Here is a 27,523-nt window from a genome sequence, read left to right on the forward strand (position 1 = left end):
TCAGCCTGAGCGGGAGATGGAACAGTATTTCAGCGCGGTCCTCCTGCTCCTCCTGGAGCCTTGTCGGCTGGACACCAGCACGCATCTGGGCTTGAGAATGCACAGTCTATTCAACATCCGTTTGTCGATTAAAATGAATCTTGCAAAGAACGTGCATTACTAATGCAAAATCGAATCCAAAAATATGTATTATGTAATACACATTTTTAAAAATGCAGGCAATCTCAGTGTGTCTGTGAGCGGACCAGCTCTGGGCTGCCATCTCCGTTACAGCATAAAGCACTCCTTCCAAAAGACAAGCGCTTCCAAGTACCTATACTAAAGAACTGCAACCCACGTCGTCGCCAATAGTGGGTGTTCCCCTCCATTCAAAGGGCATCCACCAGCACCCACACATTCCTGGTTCTTTCCCCACTATGCCCTGAAACCCATCCAAACAATGTCTTTATGTGCCATACACTGTCAATGGGCTGTGCTAATTGAGAGAAATAAAGCAGGTAGATCACTGTGAGCAGAACCTTGAAAACAACCCCCTCATGGCAGAGCTATCACGATTCGAGATGTACGGCTCCAAATGCCCTGTTGTGTCCCATAACAATATCCACACGGTGACTGGAGCCATCCAGGAACTTGTGATAATAAAACCCATTTCAGGTTCTCTAGAAAGTGTTAGAGTACGGCACAACTAGAATACAGACATTAGCCTTTTATGGGGTTTGCCAAATCAATCCCACTTTATTAGACCAATCAGTATTTTAATGCTACAAACTAACTCAAAGAACACAAGATGTAAGAAAGACACAGCCAAGAAGCCAGGTCAGGAACATTCAAGAAGCCAGGTCAGGAACATTCAAGAATGCCGGCATCCAAGATGCAGAAACAAAACCTCAACACATCCAAAGCAGTAGCTAGAAGAGAATCTTATTAGGGTCTTAACTCTGGGTTTGCTGGTCTTCATACAGGCACGGTGTTGGGAGGTCTGAGGGTGAATCCCACCTGCTGGGGCGCATCACTCTCCAGCCAGAAGGAGCACCAGGAGGGCTGCCAGGTGGACTAAAAGGGAAAAGCAGAATTTTAGGGAGTTGTGGCTCTTCAAGTGTTCCCCATGTTAACTCAAACACAAAGAAACCATGTGTCCCGAGTGAAGCAACCTTGTTAATACTTGTATGGACTCTAGGAGATGGCTTTTGCCTTGATTTCACCACCTTTGGTCTTGTCACAATGGCAAAGGGGCACTCCAGCGCCCGGGTTGCAGATGGAACTCCAGAGCTTCCACAGGACCACGCTCTCCTGAGCATGGACCACTCACTCCAGGGTTCCCTGGAGGACCTTGTGCTCACTGGACTTTCCAGGGCCGAGAAAGAGGCCTACTAACTTCCTCCAACGTTTTAGCCTTTGGGGTCCAACAACATGCTCCAGGGATATTTAGCTGTCCCCTATATCTAATGCTCTGGTTGATCCAATCGTTTCTCACAATGTTGGTGGGTAAAATATTCTGAGTGGTTTAATGCTCTGATTCACAGCAGATTAATTCTAAACATCCTTTCCTTAATCTAAGACTTTTTTTTCTCTTGTCTTTTTTTTTAACTTTACCTTCAGCACCTAGAACAGAGATTGGCACCTAATAAATGTTTGTTGAATGAATGAATTTTGTTGAAAAACTACGAGAGCTTTAAGGAATACCCAATGAGGTTTCCAACACCCTGAATCACACCCCTCCTCCCCCCACCACCACCACAGAGGGCACATTTGGTTGTGCCTACTGCTTATCAGTTCAGGAAAGACTGCCTGGAAGTGGTGGTTCCAGCTGATCCAAGTCTGTCTTCTGGCCACGTTCTCTACTAGAGCTCCTACAGGTACACCCATGGGCTTGTGAACCATCACTGCTCTATGGAGACCCTTCCTAAGGAAGTAATTAGCAGATTGAGACTCAGGGGATGGGTGGGGGGGGATTTTGGGGAAACTTCTCAGATTACAGTCACTATAACAGTTCTGCCAAAGGTGGTTTCATGATTAATGACTGCCTGAGATTACCATCCTCAAATTATTAAGCCCTTGGAAAATGCCGGGGCAGGATCATTAATACTCCTGTACAGACCCTCATTTCCCCTGAATGTCTGCAAGTCTGAGGTTTAGTTTGAGCTGTTTCCGGCTTTGTTCATTTTAAGGATAACACTGGAGAAGTTGGAGAGAGGTTACGAACCCCATGGAGAACCCATGCCCAGTTGCTAACATGTGGGCGATTGCTTGCTCCTTGGCACCCGTCACCCCGCCCCCTCACTTTCCCCAAATCCTTTCAAACAAGGTTCCCTCCTGCCACCTGCCGGCCCACTAGGGTCTGCGCCACAGACTCAACACCGCTGCGCGCAGCTCGCGGGGAGGCGCCCCCGCCTCCTTACTGCACATGCCCGGCAGAAGTCCGGGCGCGCAACTTTGCAGAACCTCTCCACCAGTCTCTCCTCGCCTCAGTCTCCTCTCTCCTCTCCCAGAGAGAGGATCTGCGGAGGCACCTCCCCGAATCTTAGACTGCAGAGTCTGAGACTTCGAGAGAGGAGCCTAGGAGGAGATAGACTTTCCCCCATCCCTTCCTTTTGCTCAGAGAGGCAAGCAGAGGCGCGGAGCTTTAGAAAGTTGAGTGGTCAGAGCGGTAGGTGCTTCCCTTTTTGCCCTTACACCGAGGTGGGGCTGGGACCGCCAGACCCAGGTTCTCACCTCGTAAGGTGCACCTTTTTCGGCTCCAGCAGCCAATGCGCACCGGAGCCGCTCTCTGCAGGGACAGAGAGCGGGCCAGCTTCTTGGTGTGCGCCTAAGAGAATGGATCGCAGGTCCCGGGCTCACTGGCGCCGAGCTCGCCACAATTACAACGATCTGTGCCCACCCATTGGCCGCCGAGCAGCCACTGCGCTCCTCTGGCTCTCCTGCTCCATCGCGCTCCTCCGCGCCCTCGCCACCTCCAATACCCGCGCCCAACAGCGCGCGGCTGCCCGCCGAAGCTTCCTTAACGCCCACCACCGCTCCGCCGCTCAGGTGATCCCCGAGCCCCCAAATTCAGACTCGGATCAGGAGGAGGCAGACCAAGACCTGTCCCGCCCCGAGTGCCCTGACTACGAGGAAGAGTTCAACTACGAATCTGAGACCGAGTCTGAATCTGATCTTGAGTCTGACATCGACTTCGACACCGAAACGGAGACCGCCCCCACCACAGAGCCCGAGACAGAGCCCGAGGACGAGCGCGGCCCCGCGGCGCCCAGGCAGAGCGCCTTCGGCCAGTCCCTCACCCAGCGCCTCCAAGCTCTGCGGGTGCGCAGCCCCGACGCCTCCCCGAGTCGCGCCCAGCCCCGCAGCCAGGAGCCCCGCAGCCCCAGAGAGGGGGAGGAGCCTCAGCCCGCGCCCCAGAACCGGGATCCGAGGGACCCCGAAGAGTCTGAGAAGCCCAAGAAGGAGAAGCAGCAGCAGCGCGGCGGCTGCAAGCCCAGGAAGCCCACCCGCCGAGACCCATCCCCGAAGTCCCCTTCCAAAAGGGGACCCATCCCCATCCGGCGTTTCTAATGGAGGACACGGTCCAGATTCTCCTTGTTTTCTTTGATTCAGGTAGGTTGCCCACCCGGGAAGTGGGGAGCCTGGGGTGGGTGTGGGAGCAGCGGGAAGAAGAGAGGGAGAAGGAAATGCAGGTTAGGAGGAAGGCGGGAAGATAGCGGGCTCAGCTAGCCAGCCAGGGAAGTGGGAGGCTAGGAGAGCTGGGAAAGGCTCCCCAAACCTCACCAAGGCGCTCAGGTGGCCAAAGGCTTGTTAGAAGGCCGGTGCTCCTCACACCCCGCTGGAGACAGCCTGAGATCTCCGAGAGGTGGGAAGGGCTTCCCGAGAGCTGGGAAGGGCTCCCCAAGTCTCCCCAAGGTGCCGGAGGGCGCCCGATGGCCAAAGGCTTGTTAGACGGTGGGTGCTCCTTGCACCCCGCTGGAGACAGCCTGAGAGCTCTGAGAGCTGGGAAGGGCTCCCCAAATCTCCCCAAGGCGCCCAGATGGTCAAAGGCTTGTTAGACAGCGGGCGCACCTGGCGCCCCGCTGGAGACAACCTGAGGTCTCCAGGAAGCACGAATGAGTCCCGGGTGTGCCCCAGATTTCTAACTGCACACCCTAAAGGCACGGGTAAGTGACTTGTTTTCTGTGCTTTTTTTCCTCCTAGAAAGACTAATCTCAAACCAGTTGGCTTTAGCGGGCGCCGGATATGTGGTTCCGAGGTGCGCGGGCCAACTTTCACAAAGCCAGAGCAGCCGCGCTGTAGCAACAGTGTTGCAATGTGCGAAAAGTAATCAGCCCGGGATTGGGTGAGAACTCCGGGAGACAGCCGGCTGCGGGAAAGTCGCGCGCCGCGCTTAAGACACTCAGGGCCAGGAGCCCAAGTCCCGGGGCTGCCAATTTGGATCCCCGGGATCCTCGGTGCCAGTGCCCTGCGAGGCTGTCCGCCAGTCCTGGCCGCACCACTCATCTCCGTGCGCTCGCGGGGCGGGAGACCGCTGCAAAGAGCGTGCGCACCTGCCCCAGCGCCCTAGAGCTGACTTAGAGCGGCAGGCGGTCCCCCCAGCCCAATACCGGTCCTTGGAGGTCAGGTAGAGAAGGTATAGGCGTCTCGGGGGGTGCCTCTACAGGCTACCAGGGTTGGTGGCGCGGGCTTGGTCACGTCGGGGTATCGCCTACCCTTTGGCGCAGCTGTTCCGGAGGCGGAGCTGGGTGCAGCCTGTCTGGAGAGGTCCTGGGCTGTTGCGCAAGGCTCTGGAGGTGAAAAGAGAGGGTTGAGAGACCCGCGAGGTGTTCGCCTGCGAAAAGGTAAAAGGACAAGAAACGGGCTGGACAGGGGGTCGCACTGATCATCAGGATACTCTAGAAAGAGTCCCCAAAGAGCGCGGCATCCGCCGAGCTGAGGAAAGGTTTTTGGAACCGAGGCAAGTCTTGGGCGATCGGCCCAGAGGGGGAAGGGGCCGGCGGCTTCGGCAGCCTCGGGGCGGGGATGCGGCGCACACCGGCCATTTTCAGCTCGGTGGAGCCAAGTTTGGATTCTCACCTGGAGGTGAAAGTGCCCTGGTGTCAGAGCACTTAACTGGCCGCAGTCTGGTAACACATCGTCGGTGCGGAAAGTGTCCCTTCCTGGCCAATCCTGGAGGAAAAGACCGATAAGTGAAATGTATTTGCAAAACCTCTCTCGATTTGGAAACTGATCTTTTCTTTGTGCGTGCGCGTCTCGTTTTTAGGTGCCGGTTTGAACTATAATGATGGGAATGATTTGGGGGAAAGGTGAAGCGTTTTGAGGCTTGAAAAGACGGTCGGATTCTTAGACTCTACGAAGAAAACGATGCGATCAGAAGGAACACACTTTCCAGTGGTCTTCCTTCCAGGTCTCTTCCCCAGGGAAGGGGGCACAGAGCCGGGGGACTTAGTTATGCGCGGCCGCGCCGGCGGCACGGGCTAATGACTGCCGGCTGCGGTTGTGGTTTTCACTAGTAAATACCAGGCGGGCAATTTGTCAGCCAGGGGCTTCCCCGAGGCAGCGTGGAAGGGTCCGAAGCCTGGAGGCGGCAGTGGACTTACAGGAGGGTCGGGTCCTGCCGGGCCTCGAAAAAGTGGAATTGCCTAAGTGAAAAGGAAGCTCCCTAAAGTTGACATTCCTGCTTAAACAGTGGTGCTGGGTTCCTTTCTATGGCATTAAGTGTTGTTTTTTCCTTTGGTAGAGTCTTAGTAGCCTGAGCTTACTAAGGAAAAGGTCTCCAGTAGCAAGGCTGGGGCCCCGGTTGGCTTTGGGCATGGTTTTCAGAGTGGGAGCTATTTTCACAGGTTGGGGCATCTGGGTTTTCCAGGTTTTCTGCAGAGTATGTTGACTTGTTGCAGGATGAATGAACAGTTTTTAAAAAGTTCTCAGTGCCTAACCCATACCTCCATCCCTAGTCTTAGTCTGTTTTTTGTTTTTGTTTTTTTTAACAGAAATTCTGCATGTGGGGTGCTGGCTTTCTTAACCATAAGCTATATACAGGTTCATTATTGGGGTGTCCCCATCTCATCTAGGAACACACAAAGTTTTGCCATCTTTCAGACACTCCTTTTCACAAACTGTGAAAACCTGTTACCCACCCCCACACTTCCTCCACTCATTTCCCCTCCCCCAACTTCCTCCTTCCATCCTGGCTCCAGGGTGCAAAGGCCATTAGGGACCACACAAAACAATTGAGGAATATGCCAAACCCCTAGGAAAGCACCCAGGCACCCCACAAGGAGAGGGGATTTTGCTACATAGACACTCAAACCCTCTTTCTACCTGAGCCACTTGGGGTCAGCTAGCTGCCTTTCTTTTCCAGATGTTTCTGGCAAGTTCTCCAAGCATTCCCAATTCAACAGTCTCCCAACCACTCTTTGTCTCACCCTGCTACACTGAAGTTAGCATCTGAATGGGCTTGCTGGCCCTTTCAATTTAGGTGGGGCCAGTGTGGTGAGGAAATTCTCCAAAAGTGCAGACCGTGTAGTTGACCACACAGGTGAATTACCAGCCAGTCGCAATATTGCAAAGGGAGAGAGAGAGAGGAAGAGGAGAATAAAGTTAGTTAAATTGATGGTATGCTCCAATATCTAGGGTGTTTTTTTCCTTTACTACATTAATCATTTGCTTAATGGAAATTTGCTTTTTCTTTGACAAAGCTGCTCTTACAACTTTCCAAGTTGGGAAATCATGTAGCTATTGTGTGGTACCAACAATCTGTTGTGGACTTACTTCTAAAAGTTTGGCAACTTTTCATCTGTTTATCAGAATTCATGAATTGGGAATTTTAAAGTTTGGAATTGTGTAAGATAATGTTTCTTTAATGAGCTAGAAGTTCCGCCCCACCCCTCCTCCCCCGCCCGCCCCCCCCCCCCCAATTGCTTACAGCCCTTTGACTCTTAGCCCTGGATTTTAGCAGCTGTGATAGAAGTTTAATGAAGGACACTTCAGTGTAAGAGTGAGGTCTTTTTTAAAGAATCTGCATGAATTTTTCTTATTGTATTTGAATATCGCTGCTCTTCACGCAGAGGGAAGCTATTGAGAGGAAACAGAAAGCACGGTGGTGGGAAAAGCATGTCTCTTAGCAGAAAACAAATCACTAAAATCAAATGAAGCTTCCAGAGGCGAGTGACATCACAGCCAAGCAAAGGGGATGAGCCTCGAATTAGGTCTTTAATCCCCAAGTTCCAGAATGAGGGATGGAATTCCTCATCCTGCTCTTCAGGGTTTGACATTATGCCTCTTTTCTAAATCCTGGTGCCGAGATGGGCAGTGAAATCTAAGGTCTGAGGACTGGTCCCAGTCTGCCTGCCTTGGCTCAGACCCAGCACCCCTCTGCTTCAGTTTCTTCACAGGGAAAATGAAATCTCTGAAGGAGATGTTTCCGGCATCCCTTCCAGCAGAGTTCCCCAGTTTGACTCTATCAATAATTTTAATACTAAATGGAACAAAAAAAATTTTCAATGTTTGATCAAATCAAAAGCACCAGTTGTGAAGAAATCTGTGTTGTGTTCACCTCATTTGAGTTTGTCAAATCTGTGTTTGAACTAGTGGCAAAATGATTTAAAGAGGTAAGTTAGAGAATACAGATTCCATGGTGTCCCATGACTAACGTATGAGAAAAATGGGCAGATATTAGGCGTTGGTCTGATGTGTGCTTGTCTTCCCCGCGCCCCATGTGTCTGAGAATAAGCCTTTCAGAGTGGGGGAGGTATATGGGCCAGTGGACAAACAGCCATGCTGACCATGAGTCTTAACTGACCACAGGTGTTGAGCACATTCTTCAGTAACACCTCTAAGAATTCTAATTAGGCTAGGCCTGAAAAACCAGCTCAGAAGCTGCAGCCAGTTAGGATAAACCAATTTTCTCAAACTTTTTCATTATCACTCCCTCCCAGGAGATGTTTCAGACATTTCTTCTTAATTTCGCCTTTCCCATGAAATTTAGTACAGACAGATACTTCCATATGCTGTACTGCTTGTTTCTCTACTGCAGAACCTGGTAATGACTAAGATATTTGCACTGCCCCAAACCCATTCTGCCTCCATTACCAATGCATGGGTTAAGCCAAGAAACTGTTTTTAAAAACTGGTTATGTCAAATTAAGTGATTTAACATTTCATTTTTGTTTTCTATTTAACTTTTTTTTTTTTTTTTTTTTGCCACATATTACAAGGCTATATAGGTGAATTTTACTGATGCTTGTTTTCCCTTTTTAAATCTTTTGTTTTTTCCCCAAAGCCCTTGTACAGATGCTGGTACTAGTGCCTAGTTAATTCACAAGGCAGAGGAGCCAGAGTAAGCAGCCTAGTACAGTCCTCCCAAGACCACGAGTTGACAGCACTCAGCCCATAGAGACAGGGCATCCGAGAGGAGTCATGCCACCTGCACGCCAGCTCGCCAGCTCCCTATCCTAGGGCAGAATTGGGGAGGCTACCTTCCTGGCTGTGTGTGTGGACATGGCCAGCTCTTATTCTATGGGCTTATTTTAGGAGCATGCTACAAGTTTACAGCTATCAGAAAGGCCAGAGTAAATAAGACTGGGCTTCGTGGACAGAGAGAGGGTGGGTGATGGCTGTAATATGGGGGTAGATTTGAGGATAGCAAAAGGAAAAGGGTTGAGATTTGGGGGGCGGGGGGTACAGAGAAAACTGGAGGATGCAAGGAGACAAGACCACCAGGGAGGAACAGCAGACTTGGAGATGGCAGTCACACAGCCCACAAATGCTAAGGCTCTCCAGTGTAGTCTGAGTGAGAGATTGGGGGAGAGAAGGATTAGTGGTAGTCTTCAGAGAGGCAACGTCGCTCAGCATTTGAGAGAGCATTTTGATAGGCAGGACGGCAGTGGAGGGCCACTGGTGGAGGAGCTCAGATGTGCTACCCTTGACCTTGCTTTCCCCAAGTCTCTTACAGACCTGGCCCAGAAATTTCAATTTCTTGGGTGCAGTGGAGTTTCCATACATGTTGCTCAACTGCTTCAACCAAGCAGAAAGGTTTAAACCCTAGGAAATCTTGTTTCATAGTTCAAATCTTAAATCTTAGATCTCAGTTCATAGAGAGACCCTGCCTCTCAACTTGCAGGGTGTGGGGGGCATAGGGCCAAGGACTGCCAACCAGCTGAAGAGGACACAATTGTCCTCTCCCCCCCCCGCTCCCCCAGGCAGGAGCTGCTTTCTGAGTGCCTGGCTTATGTCACTGTCTCAATTAGATTTCATCAGGAAATTCACTCTAGGTAATTGGGGTTCTGCTCAAAGGTGAAATATACCATTCCCCTTACATGCAAATTATGTTGCCCAGAAGCCCCCAGGGTGCCTGGAATTTCCACCATGAATTACTGAAATTTTAAACAGAGCTTCCACTAAAGCCAAATTTATCTTCCAGGATTCCCTCTCACCATCCCAACCCCTACCCCCTACTTTGCCCCCGTTTTAGTCCCCTTCCTGTGGCACTGTACATCTTTTCTGCAATGGCCACTTCTCCCCTCAGAATTCTCTGCTGCATCACCAGGGAGCCTGGAGAGGCAACCACCGGCTGGAGACTGCCTGGACCCACTGCACAATCACGGTGGTCAGATGACAGCCTCTAGCCCTGCAGCAGCACAAGTGGGTTAGCCCCTCCAAGATGAGGGCTGAGCAAGCCAGCAGGGAGCTGATGAAGGGATCCAAATTTTTTTTGAGGACCCCGTCTCTGGGCTCCAGCATGGGGCCTTTGAATCTGAGTAGATCAAGTATTCTCCCAAGTCTGGGTTCCACTGCCTTTAAATCAGTGCAACATCTGCTCCCAACCCTCATCCATTCGAAGCATTTTCCCTTCAGTTGGCATTTGCCTAAAACAGCCTGGTCACACAGACCCTTCTGCAGACAGCAGTAGGCTGCTGCTGCCTCCACCGGCCAAGGCTGGCAGAGGAGATGCGGGGAGGTAGAAGGAGGGATGCAGCACATCTTAACTGAACAGTAATTAATTGAACAGCTTCGAGTCTTATTGCTACTCAGTCAGCACTCAGAAAACACTTGTCACTGGGAGCCTAAGAAACATCATAGTCACCTGAATTCTCCTTCCTACCTTCTCTCCTTTTGCCAGTTCCTCACAACTGATGAAGAGACTCTCCTTTTCCTCACTAGAAAGAAACCCACTGACAACTAATGACATGAGGGGGCTGCAGAGCTTTTCTGCAGTAAACAACCCCCCCACCCCCGCAATGCCACAGTTAGGAGGAAATGCCACCACCCAAAAACATGTTTTTTTCTGGCTTCTGCTCCCTTCCCTCTTGCCCTCCTCCACTCCCTGACATAGGACCCTCTTCCACTACTTTGCTTTGGCTTTCTTGGATATAGGAATGAACTAAGAAGATTGACAGGCAGCTCCTTAAAATTTGGATGTGCCTTGTGCATTTGGCACTAAGAATCCCCAAATGTAAGTATGTTAACAGTTGTTTGCTGAATTATATGTGCTGGCGTGGAGGTGTCAGTGTAGTGGTAAGACTGAGTTTGGGAAGCCCAGGGTGTCATTTGGGGCCTGCAAGGAAGGGGCCATATCCTTGCAGGTGGTAGTGGTGTAGTTCTTTGCATTTGGGTTAGGTATTTACAAAAAGTCAGCAGGTTTGCTACCTGTGGCACCTGAGCCATTCGAGGAGTTTAACCGAGAGATGGTAGTGTCTCTCATTCTTCTTCAGTAGCTGGAACTCAGGAAACCCTCACCTGGATTTTGACAGCCAATCCTTTTCCTCCTCTGATGGACACAGCATCTCCCTGTAGCCTTCCAAGTCATACACTCCCTGAAGGGAGAGGGCCCAGACCCTGGCACTCAGCTTTGGTCCTTCACCCCAACTCAGCTAGCTCTCAGGAACTCTGACCAGCCTGTCTTGCCAGCCAGCTCCTGAGCTATGTGAACTGACTTTTCTTCCTTCTCATCCCTATGGAATATTTACCTCTTTCCTTGATAGAAAACCATCCAGACTTGGAATTCTGTGCTTCAAATATTTTGCTATTATAAAATTACAGTGGCAGATCCTAAAAACTAGGCCCTGGTGGGTTAAGCCTGGACTAGGCTACATACTATCACTCGTCACCGGCCACCTCCATCTAAGTCAAGATCACATTTCTGTCTTTAAGCCAACAAGATTGCCAGCCCTGAGCAGGCTCCCAGGTAGTCCCATCAATCAGAATGGCCCAGTCAAGCCACCACCTTACCACCCCCAGCTCTTACCATACCAGCTTCCTCAGGTCCTTTGGCCAGGCTCCCAGCTGCATTTTGAGTTAGCTCCTTAAACATCATATCTGGCCACACTTATGGGGTCTCTGGAGTCTCACTTCTGATCTGCAGTGGAGTTTCAACTCTGAACCCCATTCACCCAAGCAATTGGGGGTTTCAGAGATTGGAGTCACTACAGAAAAGTAAAAATGGGCAAAAAGACACATCAGAATTCAATACTCGACTCTTCAGTCCTAATTTGCTTTTAATTTAAGGTGATTTCTACTCAAGGCTAAGGGTGGTTTCTCAGCCTATAGCAGTAGTTTCAACCAGTGGTAGGGTAGGGGTGGGGTAGTGGTTGGGGGGCAATTTTGCCCTCCAGAGGACATTTGGCAAATTCTAGACATTTTTTTGTTGTTGCTATGACTGAGGGGATGCTACTGGCATCTAGTGAGTAGAGGCTAGGGATGCTGCTAAGCATCCTACAGTACTCACAACAAAGTACCTGGCCCCAAATGTCAACAATGCAGAGGCTAAGAAAACTCCGTCTAGATTAGCTAAGCTGACCAATTCCTCCTCTTCCCTCTGATGTATGCCACCAGGCCCCTCCTAGCCTCTTGCTATGTCCTGTGGTGGCTCCCTTATCCTCTCCAGTACTGCAAGTGTTCAAGATTCTGTCACCAAATGTATCTCTTCCCTTGAGGGTCTTCTTCTCTGATCTGGTGACTTCATATCCTAACAAGGATGTCCACCACTTTGAATTTGGGGTCTTTATCTTTCTTCTAAACTTCAGACCCATCCTCCTAAATAGGCTGTAAAAATCTCCATCCAGTTGCCCATCCTTCCTCCACCTCTGCTCTGTCTAAAACCAAATCAGCTCCGCCATTTTGGCAACTCCTCCCCAGATCCTCCCTGACTTCCCTTCCCCACTCCTGTCCCATCATCCAGGTGCCAAACGTTGGCTCCGCCACCTCTTGTGCCATTCTAGCACATACATTGTTATCGGGTCCTTTGGGATCTCTCAAGTCCCTTCCTTCAGCCTTGCTGCTTCTTTCACAAGTTGTGGGCTTCGCTCCTTTAAAGGTCATGACCAGACACAAGCCCCTATGTATCCTCTTCCTCCAGACCATCCTCCACATTGCCTCAGCCTGTCCTGAAACTAGCCTCAAATCCTCACTTGCAGGACAAAAACAAAAACAAAACAAAAAAATCAACACTTCCATTTCCTATCAAAATAGCCTCAAAATTGCTTGCCCTGATACTTCATGATATCCTGGAGAGACCCCATCTAACTTTTCCTGCTTTCTCCAACTGCTTCTCCAAGACCCCACAGGATGGACTGCTCTCTCTACCCAGCCCTGCACCTGGTTTCCAACCATCTTAGTTCACCGCCAGCCAACACCTCCCATCCCCCACCTCCTATTCATAGTAAAACAAGCCCTCTGTCCCTCCTTGGAAGCTCATTTGAAATGCCATTATCTTCATCAAGACTTTCAAGGTCCCCCCAGTTGAAGGTCTTTTTTTCATGTCTATGTTGTTTACCCTTTAAATGGAGATTTGGCCAACTGCCCAATCTTTATCCTCTCAAAACATGTGCTCTCCTGCTAAAGAACCAAGGTACCAGAAAGAGTGTGGAACAAAGGGGTCCCGCAGGCCCATGAGTGTGTTGAACAAAGGGACCCATTCCTTGATGAAGAGTGCTTTGGGAAAGAGCGAGGCCTGAGGAGAGCAATCATCCCTTTAGGGACCCCATCACGCGGCCTCCCTGGGGCTCCAACCCCAGCATCTACTGACCTTGTTCTTCGGCAGAGTTCCGCATCCCCGTCGCCTCAACTCCTTATCCATCTGGGGCTGCTCATTTGCATGGGGCAGTCAGCTCTCTCTTTCCTCGGGGTCCTGGCCCTCTACCGCCAGGCCCTGGAAATCTTCGTCCTCGCCCCAGCCGCGGTCCCCATGTTGGGTATGTTTGCCCACCGCTATCAGTGAGACCAAGGGTTGGCCCCTGTGAGCCCCGACCTCCCCTCCCAGCCTTGTGAGTTTTGGAGTCAGGAAGAGGGACCCCACGGTGCAAGGTGACCTCGTGGCGTCCCAGGACTGGCCGCCATACACCCGCCCACCAACCGCTTCCAAGCACCCCAGCAGCACAACCTCTTAGGGCGTTCCAACTCGGCGCCCCCTAAGGGACCTCCCATTCATATCCGGTTTCCGGTTCGACGCCCCCTGCTCATTCGCCAGGCAGCCTTGATTGGCGTGACCCCAGCCCAATGGCTGACCCAGCGCTGAGGGTCGAAGGGGAGCGAGTTGACTGTTGGGACCCAGTTGGCACATTTAGTGTTCAAATGATTGAGCCATTGCGCGTGGGTATAGTTGGCCAAAGTTAGACTAAAGTTCAGTGTTGACATTTGGAAGTGTGTAGACCCACAGAACTGAGATGATACATCTGTCGGGGGACCCAAACGTTACCCAGGGTTGGACTTTGCCAGCATTCCTCCGTGCAGCGCGGCAACGCCAGATGGCAGACGAGGGGGGCATTGCTGCGCTGTGGCTGTGGTCTTCTTGTTCTGAAAGGGAAGTGTTAGATTTAATGAGATTGCATTGTGAGTGGTTCGCCCGCCCGCGGCGCGTCGATACAGAGATCCACCCGCGGTGCGTCGATACAGAGATCCAGGCGGTGCGCCTCACTTGCCGCAGCCTACCCTGTGTTACACTCATCCCCATTCCATCCGCTCTACAGGCCAGGTGATCCACAAGTCCCCTGGCCACCTAAAGGTGACTCGCAAGCCCGTGTCACCCGCTGGCAAGACAGATCTGATGCCCATGTCCCGGATTTTACGTGATCCGCAAGCAGCAATTTTTTCCCCATGGTTCTAATCTGACTGTAGACCCCAGAGCCCAAGCAGTACACACATGCGCGGAGCCCACCCAGGCAGTGTGGGTATTTATCCCCTCCGGCTGTAAGCCCACCACACGCCACGGAGACGGGAGCGCAGCCTACGGCCGCGGGGTTTATGACCAGGCTTATTGCCGCCTCTGCGGGCTCTAGCAGTTGGAAAATAAAGCGGTTACCTGGAGATACCCATAGGAAGAGGAGAGGGGCTGGAAAGGGGACTGCAGAGGGGCTGGAAGGGGGCTGGAGAGGAGCCAGGGGAAGGAGCTGACTGATCGACACTGCAGCGGGCACCCGAGGCAGGAAGCAGCACATCGCGGCTGCTGTTTGTCAGCACAGCGCGGCGTGGCACGGCATGATGTGTGCCTTTGGGCTCAGTGCGCACAGGGTTGACCAGTCTCTGAAAGCACCCCAAATCAGTCATAAATCCCAACTGAAATCCCCTTTAACCCTTCCCCAGAACAGTAGGACCCCCGGAAGTCTGAGGCCTGCTCTCTATGGGGTCCCCTTCCTCGTCCCGCGTCCCCTCCCTCCCATCCGTGCTGCCGCGGTTACCGCTTGCAGCGGTCGCTAACCTTTCGGACCTCACGGACCACCAGTGGTCCGAGGACCACTGGTTGGCGACCGCTGCTCCAAAGGTTTCCTTAAACCGGAGGTCGCCAACCTTTCAGACCTCACGGACCACCAGTGGTCTGTGGACCACCGGTTGGCGATCGCTGGAGAGGGTCTCCGTGATACGTACCGGAGACCCTCTTATTCCCTGAATCATTTGTCCACATAAACGCGGAACCCGGCCCGCGCGGCCCTCAGCGCCTGCGGAGACCCTCAGAGCGTGGTGGGGATGGGGGACATTTAAGTGATTTACATGAGCCAGCCTCGGCAAGCCGGCAAACGAAAGCTGCAGCGGCGATGGAAAGTGCCCCAAGGCTTTTTAAAAACAAATTGTGTACACAAACTCAGCATCCCCTTGCCCTTTGCCTCCTGTCCTCTCCATCGGTGGGCTCACGACCACCTGTCGCATCCTCGCGCGCGCACTCGCCCCCTTCCTAAAGCCTTGTGCTCCGGATTTGGGACCCAGGATCGAAGGCTGCTCAGAGCTGGGGGCTGCGACTCGGGCTCAGGAGTTTTTTGGGGTTATGAAACCTTCATGCAGTTCCCCCCTCCCTCCAAGGAGAGTCAGTGGCGTCTGGGAGGGAGGGTTTCAGTTCCTGCGCTCCAGCATCCCGGGCCCACGTCTTGCGTCACGTGTCCCACAACGCAGGAGAGCTCTCTCTCTGGCCAGGGGAGAAGAGAGGAGATAGACTCCAAATCAGTCCGGGAGAGGAGTGGAGGAGCCAAAACATCCCTGCGAGGCCTGCACTCGTCGCCCCCTTACCCCAAGGCCGGGGCTCCCGGCGACAGAAGCCGGCTCCTGCAGCTGCCTGGACACCCGGCCGGCGTCCTCTGGTGGCTGAGAGAGAGCACTACGTGCGACTTTCGGACCGAATCGACACGCTCCTCAGATCCAAACAGGCGGGGCTGTCCTGGAGAACACAGAGAGACAGAGACAGAGACTGAGGAGGGGGACAAGGGTAGGTCAAGAGGGGGACATGAGCAGCCTGAGGAGATAAAAAGTAGCTAGGAAGGAACTAAGACTCCACCAGCAACAATAGAGTTGCTTCTACCACAGTCTAGGATTTGAGGGCCTGAACCCCCAGACCAACAGGGGTTGGAAAGTGAGGTTGAAGAACTGTCTGGCTGGTAATTTTTTTTTTTTTTGGAAAATATTTTTTTCACCCTAGTTTGGTTGGGTGCTCCGTCTTACGGGGCCCCAAATTTATTTTAAGAGGCCGCCACCGTGTTATGGGCATGTGCAACTGCCTCTACGGCAATAATATGTCAGGACAACGCGATATCCCCCTTGAACTTGAGGAACAGCCCGAGCAACCATCTTTGGAGGCCTCAGGGGCAGCTGCCCCCAGTGCTGGGCCTGGCGCAGCCGAAGAAATGGAGACCAAATCGCCTCCCAGGGAGCCCATCCCCATCGAGACTGAAGGCGAGGCCTGTGGACCTCCAAAGGCCTCCAGACCCAACTTCCAGAGCGAGGCAGTCCCGGAAGTTGGAGCCCATGGAGGCTACAGCCCACCTCCCGAGGAAGCCATGCCCTTCGAGGTCAAGCAGCCCAGCGTGGGAGGCTTCTGGCCTGCCCTGGGGCAGCCTGCAGACACCAGGGGGGCCCATGCAGGCCCCCTGGCCATCAGCCCAGCGCTCGTGGAGCCCGGAGCCAGCAGTGAGGCCAGACCAGACCTGGGAAGCTACAGCCCTCCGCCCGAAGAAGCCATGCCCTTCGAGTGTGAGCAGCCTGCCCAGGGAGAGTGCAGCCAGCCTCTCTTGCAGATCTCAGAGCTCGCTCCAGGAGGCCCGGCTGTGGGGGTCTTTAGCGCCTCCTCAGAGGAGCCCCAAGTCCTCAGACCTGCCTACGCAGGCTGCGGCGGAAACTGCAGCCCTCCCCCTGAGGAGGCTATGCCATTTGCGTTTGATGGAGCAGCCTTTGGGGACGACAGCCCACCCCCTGGGCTCCCCCGAGCTATCCTACAAATCCACGACGGTGGCGGCAGTCACTTCGCGGCAGTCGCGGAGCCGAGTGCGATCCTCCTCGCTCCCGCCGCGAACGAGCCCCCCCTCTGGGTCCCAGGAGCCATCGTCAGCACATCCGGAGAGGCTGTCAGAGCTCCTCCACACTTCGTGGGCGACAGCCCCCCAATGGAGATCTCCGGACCCCAGCTCGAGATTGGTAGCGCCCCCGTTGGGGTCGACGACGCTCCCGTCAACATGGACAGCCCCCCAATCGCGCTTGACAGCCCGCCCATCGAGGTCTCCGGAGCCCCAGTTAAGAAAGAGCGAGCAGAGGGAGAGAGACCCCCAGTTGAAGGCGAAGCAGCCGAGATGGAAGGAAGCTCAGCCGCCGCAGCCACAGCCACAGCCACAGCCACAGCCGCAGAGGGAGACAAACTCCCTTCTCCCGGAGACCAAGACCGAGCTCCTGCCGCCGGGGCCCCTGCTGCCGCCCCCGAAGCTCCAGACGCCGAAGCTCCAGACGCCGGGGCAGCCACCGATGCCTCAGTCGCTCCAGCTGCCCCAGCAGCTCCAGATGTCCCAGCAGCTCCAGATGTCCCAGCAGCACCAGCCGCCCCAGCAGCGCCAGCCGCCCCAGCAGCGCCAGCAGCGCCAGCCGCCCCAGCCACTCCAGCCGCCCCAGCCGCCCCGGCAGCTCCCGCCGCCCGAGCAGCTCCCGCCGCCCGGGCAGCTCCCGCCGCCGGGGCAGCTCCCGCTGCCCGACCCGCTCTCGCCGCCCGGCCCGCTCTCACCGCCCGGCCCGCTCCTGCCCCCCGGCCAGTCCCCTATGCTGCAGCTGCCTGGGCAGCCCCAGCCTCCTGCTATGGTCCAAATAACCCAGCTGCCCGCGCCGCCCGAGCAGCCCGAGCAGCCCAAGCAGCCCGAGCCGTGTCTGCTGCCTGGGCAACCCCAGCCAGCGGAGCCCGTCCCAACCCCCGTTTCCTTAGACCCCCCAGCCCCGAGATCCAGGCTGCCGATCCGCCTACTCCGCAACCTGCTCGCACGTATGCCTGGCGGGCCAGGTCCGAGCGGGGCCGCGACGACGGAGGATCGGTCAGCAGCAGCGATGAGTCCGACAATGGGACCTTCGGATGCTACGTCTGCTGGGAGCCAAGGCGAAATCGCCACCGCCGCCGCCGAAAGCCGAAGCGTAACTTGTTCCGCAACTTCGTCGAGCGGACCTTCGGGGCCTGCTTCGGCCAACCTGAGGACGCCCAGCCCGGAGCCCCGCACAGTCCCAAGGTCACGACGATTCCCATGGTGGAGAGGCGCAGACCGACGCGCCAGGAAATCCAGGAGCAGCTCGCCCAGCAGCGCGAACAGAAGAAACACAGCCAGCTCATCGACAAGCAACTACAGGAGGAGAAGATGGGTTACATGTGTACGCACCGCCTGCTGCTTCTAGGTAATGCGGCGGACTCTGCCCGTGGGGAGCAGGGCCGCCCGGGACCCGGGAAAGGGTGGAAGGGTTGCCCGTGGGGCTCAGGGCCTAGTGGCGGGAGGAGGGTGGCTGGGCAAAGGCCACAAGAGCCTGCTAGGAAGTTCCAGTAAAGGCCCTAACTTTGCCCTGGGAGTGGGGGGCGGAGGTCTCGGGTGGGCTTGGGTGGCCGGAGTATATGCCCTCCATGGAGAAAAAAAGATGGTGTACAACACTGGGGGTCGTTTCCAGCTGGACAAACCAGCGCCAGCGACCGTAGGACGACCCGGAATCCTGGGGTGGGGGACGGCAAGAAAGGCGGGGGCCTCAGGTGAGCCAGGAACTGCCGGGGAGGGGCCTCGGGGTTTCCCAGCTAAGCTGTTTGTGGCCGTGGTGGGTTGGGGTCGTTGGGAAAGGCGCGCCCCGCCTCGCCTGGCACGGCTGCTTGAACTCAGACAGCTTGTTGTTGGTGTGTGTTGGTGTCCATATTGTGTCCGCCTGTGCATGATATGCGCTAAAGTGTTCCCCAGTTCCCATCCCTGGCACCCCCAAATTACCCGCCGACTGTGTACTTGTACGGGGAATGGGCTGTCTTGTGTTGTGCGCCATGGCGCGGGCAAAAACTTTACGCGTTCGCACTCTCTGATGGTACCTGTGAGCTGGCACTCTGCAGCGGGCGGCACGGAAAATGCGGAGAGAAGGCTGTGGGACATCTTGGGTAATATGTTGGGTACCTCGCTCAGGGGAAGGGGGCCGCCTCCTGATGGCCTCCATAACCTTTTTTTCTATATGTCTTTCTCTCTTTTTTCCCTTTGCGCTAAGCGTTTCCTCTCTTCTCATTCCTTCGCCAAACCCTCCCGCCTTTACGGTTGAAAAACCAGACACTCAGGTATCTGGGGCGTCAGGGGCTGCACACCTAAGTTCGGTATTCTGCACACACTCGGCTCACCTGGTGGGGGGAGGGTGGGATGGGGGAGGGAAAAGCACGCAAACCTGCTCTAGGCAAGTCTGGATCCAAACCACACGGGGTTGGTTCCGAGGGGGTGGGCGTGGCTGTTTTAAAAACATGAAATAATCCCCACCCCCCCTTCCCCTACGGACGAGCCCGAGGTAAGCCAATCATTTACACTTTCACACTCATGCAGTAGGAGGGGCTTAGTTAAAAGAGGGGTGCGTTGGGAGTGGACCGCAATCGTGTTTAAAAATGCAATTAAAATAAATCATTTTTTAAAATGCTCCGAGTGTATTTTAAGTGTGTGGACAAAATGTGATAAAATTGACTATGACTTGTGAAATCTGTAAATGTTTGCATGTGAATCTTTTCAGGCAGCTTTAGCTGGGGGCAAAGAGGCTCAAAGGTAAGATCCTCTGCAAATGGGCTGGTGATTGAAAAAAATTAAAAAGGTCTTGTGTTCATAATCATATTAGAAGGGTACCTTTGGGGGCCCTCTGCCTGCCCCCTTCCCTTTCCGGGGGTGGGGGAGGCACATCTTCTACCACAACAAGACCCCTCCCCTATCTTCAAGTCCTTCCCTGGCCCCTCCCAGTCTCCACCCCCTTTGCCTCCTCAAGACTCCTTTAGCTCAAATCTGGAGTGTTGACTCTTTGTGCCACAGTTAATCAAAGCAGTAATTAGCAATGGTCTGTATGTGTGGCTTAAGTGAAAATTCCAAAGTGAATTTCTTTATTTTATTCTCTAAAACCTTCCAAGGGATTTGAAGATCACCATTTCTAAGACTTTGCTAAATGTTTGTTAAGCACTTTATAATGTGTCCTGGTTTTAATTAATGACATCATGGACATGGCTGTATGCTGTTGTGATGTGCTTCTCTCACAAATCACAGTGTTAAATGTGATGGTCATTTATGCCCACCCATAGAGATAATGACATCATCATTTTCCCAAGAACATAGAGAAGAGAGGGAGCTTAAATTTCAGATGTCCCACTGCACTAAAGCCACTGAGCCTCAAATGACAGTGCACTGTTTTCCTGCAAACAGCTGGTTTTGCCACAACAGTCCCATTTCAATATTCCAAGCATAGCTCTGGGAAGCAAGCCCATGATGGGGAAGGGAGACACAATTGGGTAAAGACAGGAGAGTCAGTTACAGTGTGCACTTGGCTCCTAGTGGGCAGTGTCCCTTGCCTTCTGGGGCCTCAGTTGCCTCATTTGTGAAATGTCTTGGGTCCTCTATTTGAGCGGGCGGGGGGTGGGGGGGGTGGGTGCAGAGCAGGGAGCACAGTCCACTCAAATCAGCACTGGAGGCTTATGCCATAGATGATACAAACATCAACCCACTAGCAAATGGTCTATGTCTGAGGTGGAGTCTTAAGAATATTAGAAGTTACCCTTGTTTTATATTGGGGGGGGGGTGAGGTGTTAACCTCAATCACAGGAAATTTGCCATCATCCTGGCTCTGCTTCCAGGGTGGTGGTCCAGCAGACCAAACCTCAGCCACAGGTAGCATGAACCTAAATTCAGATAGCCAGGCTTATAGTTTCTCTCCAGATTTCATTTTGCCCAAGTGCCAAGAGAGGTACCCCATCTGGGTCTGAGCTACTCACTGGGGAGGGGGAGAGTTGGGAGAATGAGGCCTTATATTTAGAACAAGCCTTTTACTAATATTCTATTCCTAACACATAAAACAAGACATCCATCTTCCTGCCACTGAAAATGCAGAACAAATGTCCATCCTTTGATGTGGCTCTGAATTTGTGACATGCAGATTCATCTGTGGCTTTAAAAATGTGTGTGTGCATTTGTGTATATGTACTCTGTGTTTTTATTGCCCGAACAGCTTAACGTTACAGGGATTTAAAAAAAACCCTGATAGTTGACATACTATATTATATTAATTCCAGTTGTACTACATAGTGATTTGACACTTATATCCCTTATGGAGTGATCATCACAAAAAGCCTAGTAACCATCTATCACCATACAAAGTTATTATCATATTATTGACTATGTTCCCTCTGCTGTATTCAGGGAATCTTAAAGGAGAAAAGATAAGTAGGTAGGTAGGTAGAAAGAATCAATAACATGACTAGAATTCTAGAATATCTAAAGTGTTGAAGCCTTTTTCTTATTCAACACTGTCCAATAATAGACTGTTTCCATGTTTCTGTTGCCCTTTTGGATAATTTTGGTGGCTTTACCATTTTTTGGAACCTAAATTTCCTCATGTCTTAAGAATTGAAGGGGCTGCTATATTAGAATTTCTTAGTAGCTGCTGCATTTATTAAAATTGTGCAGACAAAACGCTCTATGTACTAATGGCCATTCTGCCATGATGCTTCATTTATACAGTGAGTCTCAATTAATTGATGATTTATTTATGCTACCAGCCACCAGGTGCAACAGTGCTGCATTGCAGCCATCTTGCAAGAGGCATTTTTCCCCCCCAAAACACCCATTTTTCTGTATTCAAAATGCCTCCACTGAGCTTTTTGGTGCCATGGAAAGGATATGGCCTATCTGGCCACAACATTGTTAGAATTAAGAGAGACTTTTATTATTTTCCCTCCTCTGTCTCCCCATAGTATATTGTGCTTCTCAAAGGCCGAAGTTGTTTCCTGTCTTTTAAAATCCAGTTTCCCCTAGATTTCTCTTAAAAAAAAAAACAGTGTTTTTTCCTAACCAGGTAGGTTAAATTTTATAATTTATCCACATTCTATATACCATGAAAAACTGGTATGAAGCTGTTTTGTGTGTCCCCTGCTGATCCCAAAGAAGAGGATACACAATGGCCCTGGAGTTCTTAGTAACCAGTCACAGCAATGATTCCGCATAAGGACAACACATTCTCATTGTATTTCTAAAAGCCTTTCATAGAGTCACATTTGTCCTTTGAAACAGCCTTGGGCAATAAAAACATGCTAGGACCCCATTTCATAGGCAAATCAGAGATTGAATGTCAGGGACTTTTGCTCAAGGACTGTAAGGTAAGTGAAGGAATCCATGCTTATCCAAAAACGTGGCAGTAGCTGTATCACATTATTAAATGTACAGCATGATTGCAAGTGTACTGTGTGCTCTTAAAATCCCTTGTCAGATGACAGGTGACCAGCAGTCTTCTGCTTTCTGATTTACAGCCAAAGCCTGACAGATTCCTGGTTATAAATGTCCATGGAGTGTATGTGAAACGCGAGCTCCCCCATTCCAGAGACACCTGTCATTGCTATGGTGATATCCAGTTTCCACCATTTGCTTTAGCTCATCAGCCAACACTGCAGTCTTAGCTTATTTGTTGGGCTTTTTTTTTTTTTTTTCTTTTTCTTTTTCTTTTAAATGCAGGTTTTCTTTTGAGTCTTTTTAAAATCCCCCTGTGGTTTTCTTCAGGATCTAAAGCTTTCCTACTGACTCAGGTTTCCACTAAAAATAATAATAATTTTAAAATGAAGTTGTTTTTATGCATTGCTTCCTTACATTTTTAGTGTTCTGGTATAATAGACTATTTAGAAGCCTGCCTTGGATCTAATGACCCTATTAAAATAACTGTTGCTCAGAGTCCTTCAGAGTGATTTTTTAAAAGTATTTCTCCCTTTTAGTAAGGGCTAATTCCTGCTTAGTGAGAGTCAGTGCATAATCTTAGAAATCACCTTTGATTTTTATGCAGGAAGGTCGGTATTAAGCAAGAAAATAAATTTCTTTTTAGGAAGATAACCTAATTGACTAGATTTGAAATTTTCCATACTGGCAATGCCTCTTCTTTTTAGAATTGATTTCCCCACCAAATAAAACAAACCCCTCACCCCCAGCAATATTACGCCTCTTAAAATCTTTGCATCGGGTGACTTTTAGGAAGCATGTGACAGCCGATGAAAATTGGTCTCTGTGCTTCTTGGTTTCTTTTACCAGGGGCCAAGTGCGGTTCTCCCGGGTCCCAGTAGAATGTGAAATTAACCTGACAGTTGTCCATTTTAAAATCAAATTTATCAGGTGATGGAGCACTTTTCCAAACAAAGGGCAGGGTCAGTTGATACAACAGGGTCCCCACCATCAATGGTGGTCCAGAAGAGAACTAATTGCATTAGTCAGTCAGTCTAATTAACCCTCTCCAGCCCTGGTGGCCCTCCAGTAACAGGGACTCTGAGACACTGGCCCTGCTAACACCCACCTTAACGGATTTCATTGAATTAGATGGAAAGGGTCTTTGTCCCATCAGAGCCCTATTCTGGCCTGTGGTCACCCTGGGCAGGAGACCTTCAGGAAAGTGAGGAAGGCAATTGAGAGGCCCGAGTTGCACTGGCCTGCCAGCCTCGAGGTAGGGAGGAGATGTCATTGCCCTTCATGCCTCTAAAAAGAAGGCCAGAGACTAGAAGTGAAGTTACCCTAGAGTGAGAGGAGTCTCAAGAAGGTGTCCCCAACCCAGGGCCTGCACGGGGAAGTGCCCAGTGAATGGCAACCAGCATTTTTAGAAATTTACTTCTCCTTTTCAACTCTTTTGCTCCCAGTGAGGTTTTTGTTGTGTTTTGTTTTCTGTATTCCCCGTGAGACTGATCACTGCTAAGTTCGAAGAGTCCGGGTACCCACTTGTTCTGCCTCTCAGTTTCAGATACACTCTTTGGACACTTTTTGTAAACAAAGGTGAGCCCAAGCAATAGACAGATGACACCTTATCAAATTGGTGATTGTGTAAAGTCACTCTCAGGTGAGTGGCGTGGCCAAGCAAGGATGAGAGAACTTTTTTGACTTGTCCTGAAAAAGTGTCACCCGGCCCTGGTTCCCCGCCACCTCTTTTTTATTAGACCCTTTCTATAAATCAAATCAGTGTTGGGGTCGAGCCCTGGGACCTGAGTGCAGATTGCTCTATGCTTATTACACATGCAAGAAAAAAAAAAAAGATTGTCTTTAGTTTCCAGTTTCCTTCCGGACAGCCACATGGTGGAAAAGGCCAGCCCTTTGGAATGGAAGAGGAGTAGACCGCCAAGAAGAAGGTAGGGAACAACACGAAAATGCAATGTTGGACTTTTAAGTGTGGTTGACCATCACGCTCAATGGAGACAGGGTTCTCTGGGCTCCGATCATCCAGTTAGGATGATCCGAGCTGTTTTGCACAGGCAGCTACTGGGGCTGTAATAAGGGAGGGATGTTAGGTAACTGATCTGTGACAGAGCAGTGACAATTAAGGGAGGGTGGCTCCATTTTACTCACTTAAAGCGAAAATCCCAAATTGCATTGCAGAGTAATTTGTTAAACCTCAGGAGAGTTCATGAGCATTTCGAGTCATGGAGTTCTGCCCACAGAAGTTGAACATTAGCTTTCACTAAATGTTCCTTAATGATTCAATTTGGGGCGAGGAGAGAGGTAAAAAGGTACCAATTGTTATCTGATCCTGAATTTATGATGAGTCAGTCAGCATTTCCAACATTGTCACACACATTTCATGTGTGGGACAAAGTCGGCAACTTAAACTTCCTTTAATGAGTTGATAATGGGAAGGAAATGTCTTGTACCCACAGTTAAGCTCTCACAGGCTGGGTGTCATGCTGAGAATGGATTTTTAGAAGGAACTATGAACTTGGGCAGTGAGAGCCTCTGTTTAATCGTCCAGCTCTTGCTTCTCCCCTGAGTCAAAAGACCACATCACCTCTCTCCTCTTTCCTATTTGAACACTTCTGCCTCTCATCACACTGCCTGCTGATGTGCAAATGACTGTGAAGATTTTTTTTAACAGGGCACCTGCATCCAGGTAAGTTTGCAGCTGTGGGATTTCCGAAAAGACTAAGGCTTAGGATGAATGACTCACAAAAACTGAAGTCACGCGCTGTGATGTGGCCCAGCACCAGGAAGGGCTGCTAGCCAGTGCTCTGCCACAAGAAATGAAATGAGGGGCCTGCTCTCAGCAGGTATCCATGCCAGCACCCCAACCTCTGGGACCATATGCCTGGGCCTCAGCTTCTTTAGCTATAAAAGTAGCTTATGGGTTCAATTGAAAACAAACAAACAAAAACCACCAACCTGTTAAGGTTAGACAGAATCACTTAACAAGATACAGGTACTTAAATTACTTGACCATCTGAACACATCCTTTTAAATGGGTGCCATTTTCTTATCTATGCTTATAGATGCTACTCCTACATGTCCTAAGGACCTAGGCAGAAGCCCTGTGGGGTCCAAAAGTCAAAGTTTATTTGTCATTAGCACCTTGAGTTTTGGGGCCTTCATGGCCTTCTGAAATCTTAGAAAGTGTCCATCTTAATTCCTTGCAGCCATTCTCTGTGTAGGTCTCTAGGCCTACAAGATGCTTACTTAGCTTATTCATAAAATCACACACTCCCTCCAGGGTCCTCCAGTCCACTGCCCACCTCAGGTGTGAGTTTTTTAGTGACTGACTCTCCAAGGGCCCAGAAATGGTGACTGTGAGTTGATATTGCAGGTGGCCACTAGATGGTGAGGTGGGATAAGGTAGAGGAGACCTGTCACAGCCATGGTAGGAATGAGAAGGGAGGGGAGGAACCAGCAAGGCAGGGAGAATCCCACTTCACTTTTACTCCCATGACCCCCAGTGCAAAACCGGGGTTTCATAGCCCCAAAACTTTAGTCAGACCCAGCCTTTTCTTTTTAAGCTGTCATCTCTCCCTGTTGGCTGGCTCTGTGCTGGGATTTTAGTAGCATTTGAGCGGACTCTGTCTAACAAAGAGGTCCTCCACAGTGGCTCCACCACATTTAATCATGGGGCCAGTCCTGTACACTATAGGGTGTTTATAGCATCCCTGACCTCCACCCACTAGATGCAACACAAACACACATACATATGCACATACACATGAGCGCACACAAATGTGCAATATATGCACAAATATACACACATACACACATGTGTGTGCACAAAATACATACATGTACACATACATATGCACACAAATATACACACATGAGCACACAAATATGCACGTACAAAATATGAACACCTGCACATATATACTCATGCACACAAAACACATGCACACATGTGCATGGGCATGCACAAATGCACACATGCGAGCACATAAAAATTGAACACACAAGCACATATATGCACACATATACACATGCACATACCCACATGTGAATGCACACATACACATATGGACGGACAGGTGTGAATGCACACATGTATGCATATGAACATATATGCACACGCCAGTGTACACACATATGCACTTACAAGTATACACACGCCCATGTGCACATATACACAAACACACACAAGTACACATAAATATGCGCACACATATTCACATGCACACATACACGAGCACACAAATATGCACACAAATATGAGCACATGGACATATGCACATACACACTCGTGCACACATATACACATGCACACATATACACATGCACACGGGCACACATATGCACTGACATAAGGACACACACACAAATGCATACATGTGAGCACACAAAATATGAACACACAAGTACACATATATGCAAATATGTGCACACATGCACATACCCACATGTGCATGCACTCATACACATATGGACAGACACGTGTGAATACAGACATGCATGCATATGAACACACACCAACACATGCGCACATATTCACGGGCACACATATACATGAGCACCCAAAACATACACACATGCACATATTCATACATATGCACTCATATGGATGTGTATACACACAAGCACATACACAAATTTGCACACACATAGAAATACAAATGTACACATGCCCTTATACACACATGTCCACGTGCCCATATGTACATACTTATGCACTCACAAGTATGCACACATATACACATGCCCATCTGCACATATACACACATGAACACGTACACACAGATATGTGCGCACACATACACATGAGCACACAAGATATGCGCACACATGCATGTGCCCGTGCCCATGTGCGCACACGTAGGCACTCAAATATATACACGTGTACACACATACACGCGTTCGCACATGTGTGGACACAAATATGCACGCCTATGCACATGCACACACATATACACATGTGAACACATACAAGTGCACACGTATACACAAATGCATGCATATTCACATGCACACATAAGCACATAAAATATGCACATGTGTGCACATGGATGTGCCTGCATGCACACACATGGACACGTACAAATGCACATGTGAACACACAAGTATGCAGATACGCACACACGGACTCATACACACAAATATGCACACACATGTGCCTGTGCCCACTGTGCACACACACACACATATGGACACATACACATGTACACATATGCACACATGTATAGACACAAACATTTACACCTATGTGCACACACATGTGCACACACATGGGCGCACACATGCATACACACACTTGCATGCATATTCACATGCACACACAAGCATACAAAATATGTGCACGCACACATGTGCGCTGCCTACATGTGCACACACAGTCACACATATGTACGCCACATGTGTGC

At 50.8% G+C, this 27,523-nt stretch overlaps 3 protein-coding genes across 5 annotated transcripts in view; 2 read left to right on the forward strand and 1 right to left on the reverse strand.

The window, feature by feature from the left end:
• Positions 1-711: 711 nt before the first annotated feature.
• On the reverse strand, positions 712-13,401 carry LOC308255531 (uncharacterized protein). Of its 2 annotated transcripts, none has more exons than XM_080683090.1 (5): positions 13,007-13,401; positions 11,228-11,405; positions 5,059-5,151; positions 4,695-4,769; positions 712-1,053 (listed from the first exon to the last, which is right to left on the reverse strand). In XM_080683090.1, exons 2-5 carry the CDS (start codon positions 11,294-11,296, stop codon positions 955-957), a joined length of 336 nt encoding a protein of 111 aa, XP_080539216.1. In that variant the 5' UTR covers positions 11,297-11,405; positions 13,007-13,401; the 3' UTR covers positions 712-954. The 2 variants fall into 2 exon arrangements, with proteins under 2 accessions (XP_080539216.1, XP_080539217.1); XM_080683091.1 differs by having other exon boundaries at positions 11,233-11,405; positions 13,007-13,390.
• On the forward strand, positions 2,538-3,549 carry LOC308255530 (neuroendocrine secretory protein 55-like; the record flags this gene model as incomplete). Its single annotated transcript, XM_080683089.1, has 1 exon — positions 2,538-3,549. Exon 1 carries the CDS (start codon positions 2,815-2,817, stop codon positions 3,547-3,549), a length of 735 nt encoding a protein of 244 aa, XP_080539215.1. The 5' UTR covers positions 2,538-2,814.
• GNAS (GNAS complex locus) overlaps positions 3,459-27,523 on the forward strand; it is a gene marked incomplete at its 5' end in the record, with an annotated part of 58,384 nt that continues 34,319 nt past the window's right edge. Inside the window, 2 exons of one of the 2 annotated variants that reach the window (XM_080683082.1) lie at positions 15,942-17,355; positions 17,608-18,099. In XM_080683082.1, coding sequence (XP_080539208.1) covers positions 15,942-17,355; positions 17,608-18,099 — 1,906 coding nt within the window. Of the gene's footprint in view, positions 3,592-15,941; positions 17,356-17,607; positions 18,100-27,523 lie in introns of those variants that run through there. The other variant, XM_080683085.1, reaches the window with a different exon arrangement.

Source organism: Plecotus auritus (assembly GCF_963455305.1).
Source record: "Plecotus auritus genome assembly, chromosome: 8".
Classification (NCBI taxonomy): Eukaryota; Metazoa; Chordata; class Mammalia; order Chiroptera; family Vespertilionidae; genus Plecotus; species Plecotus auritus.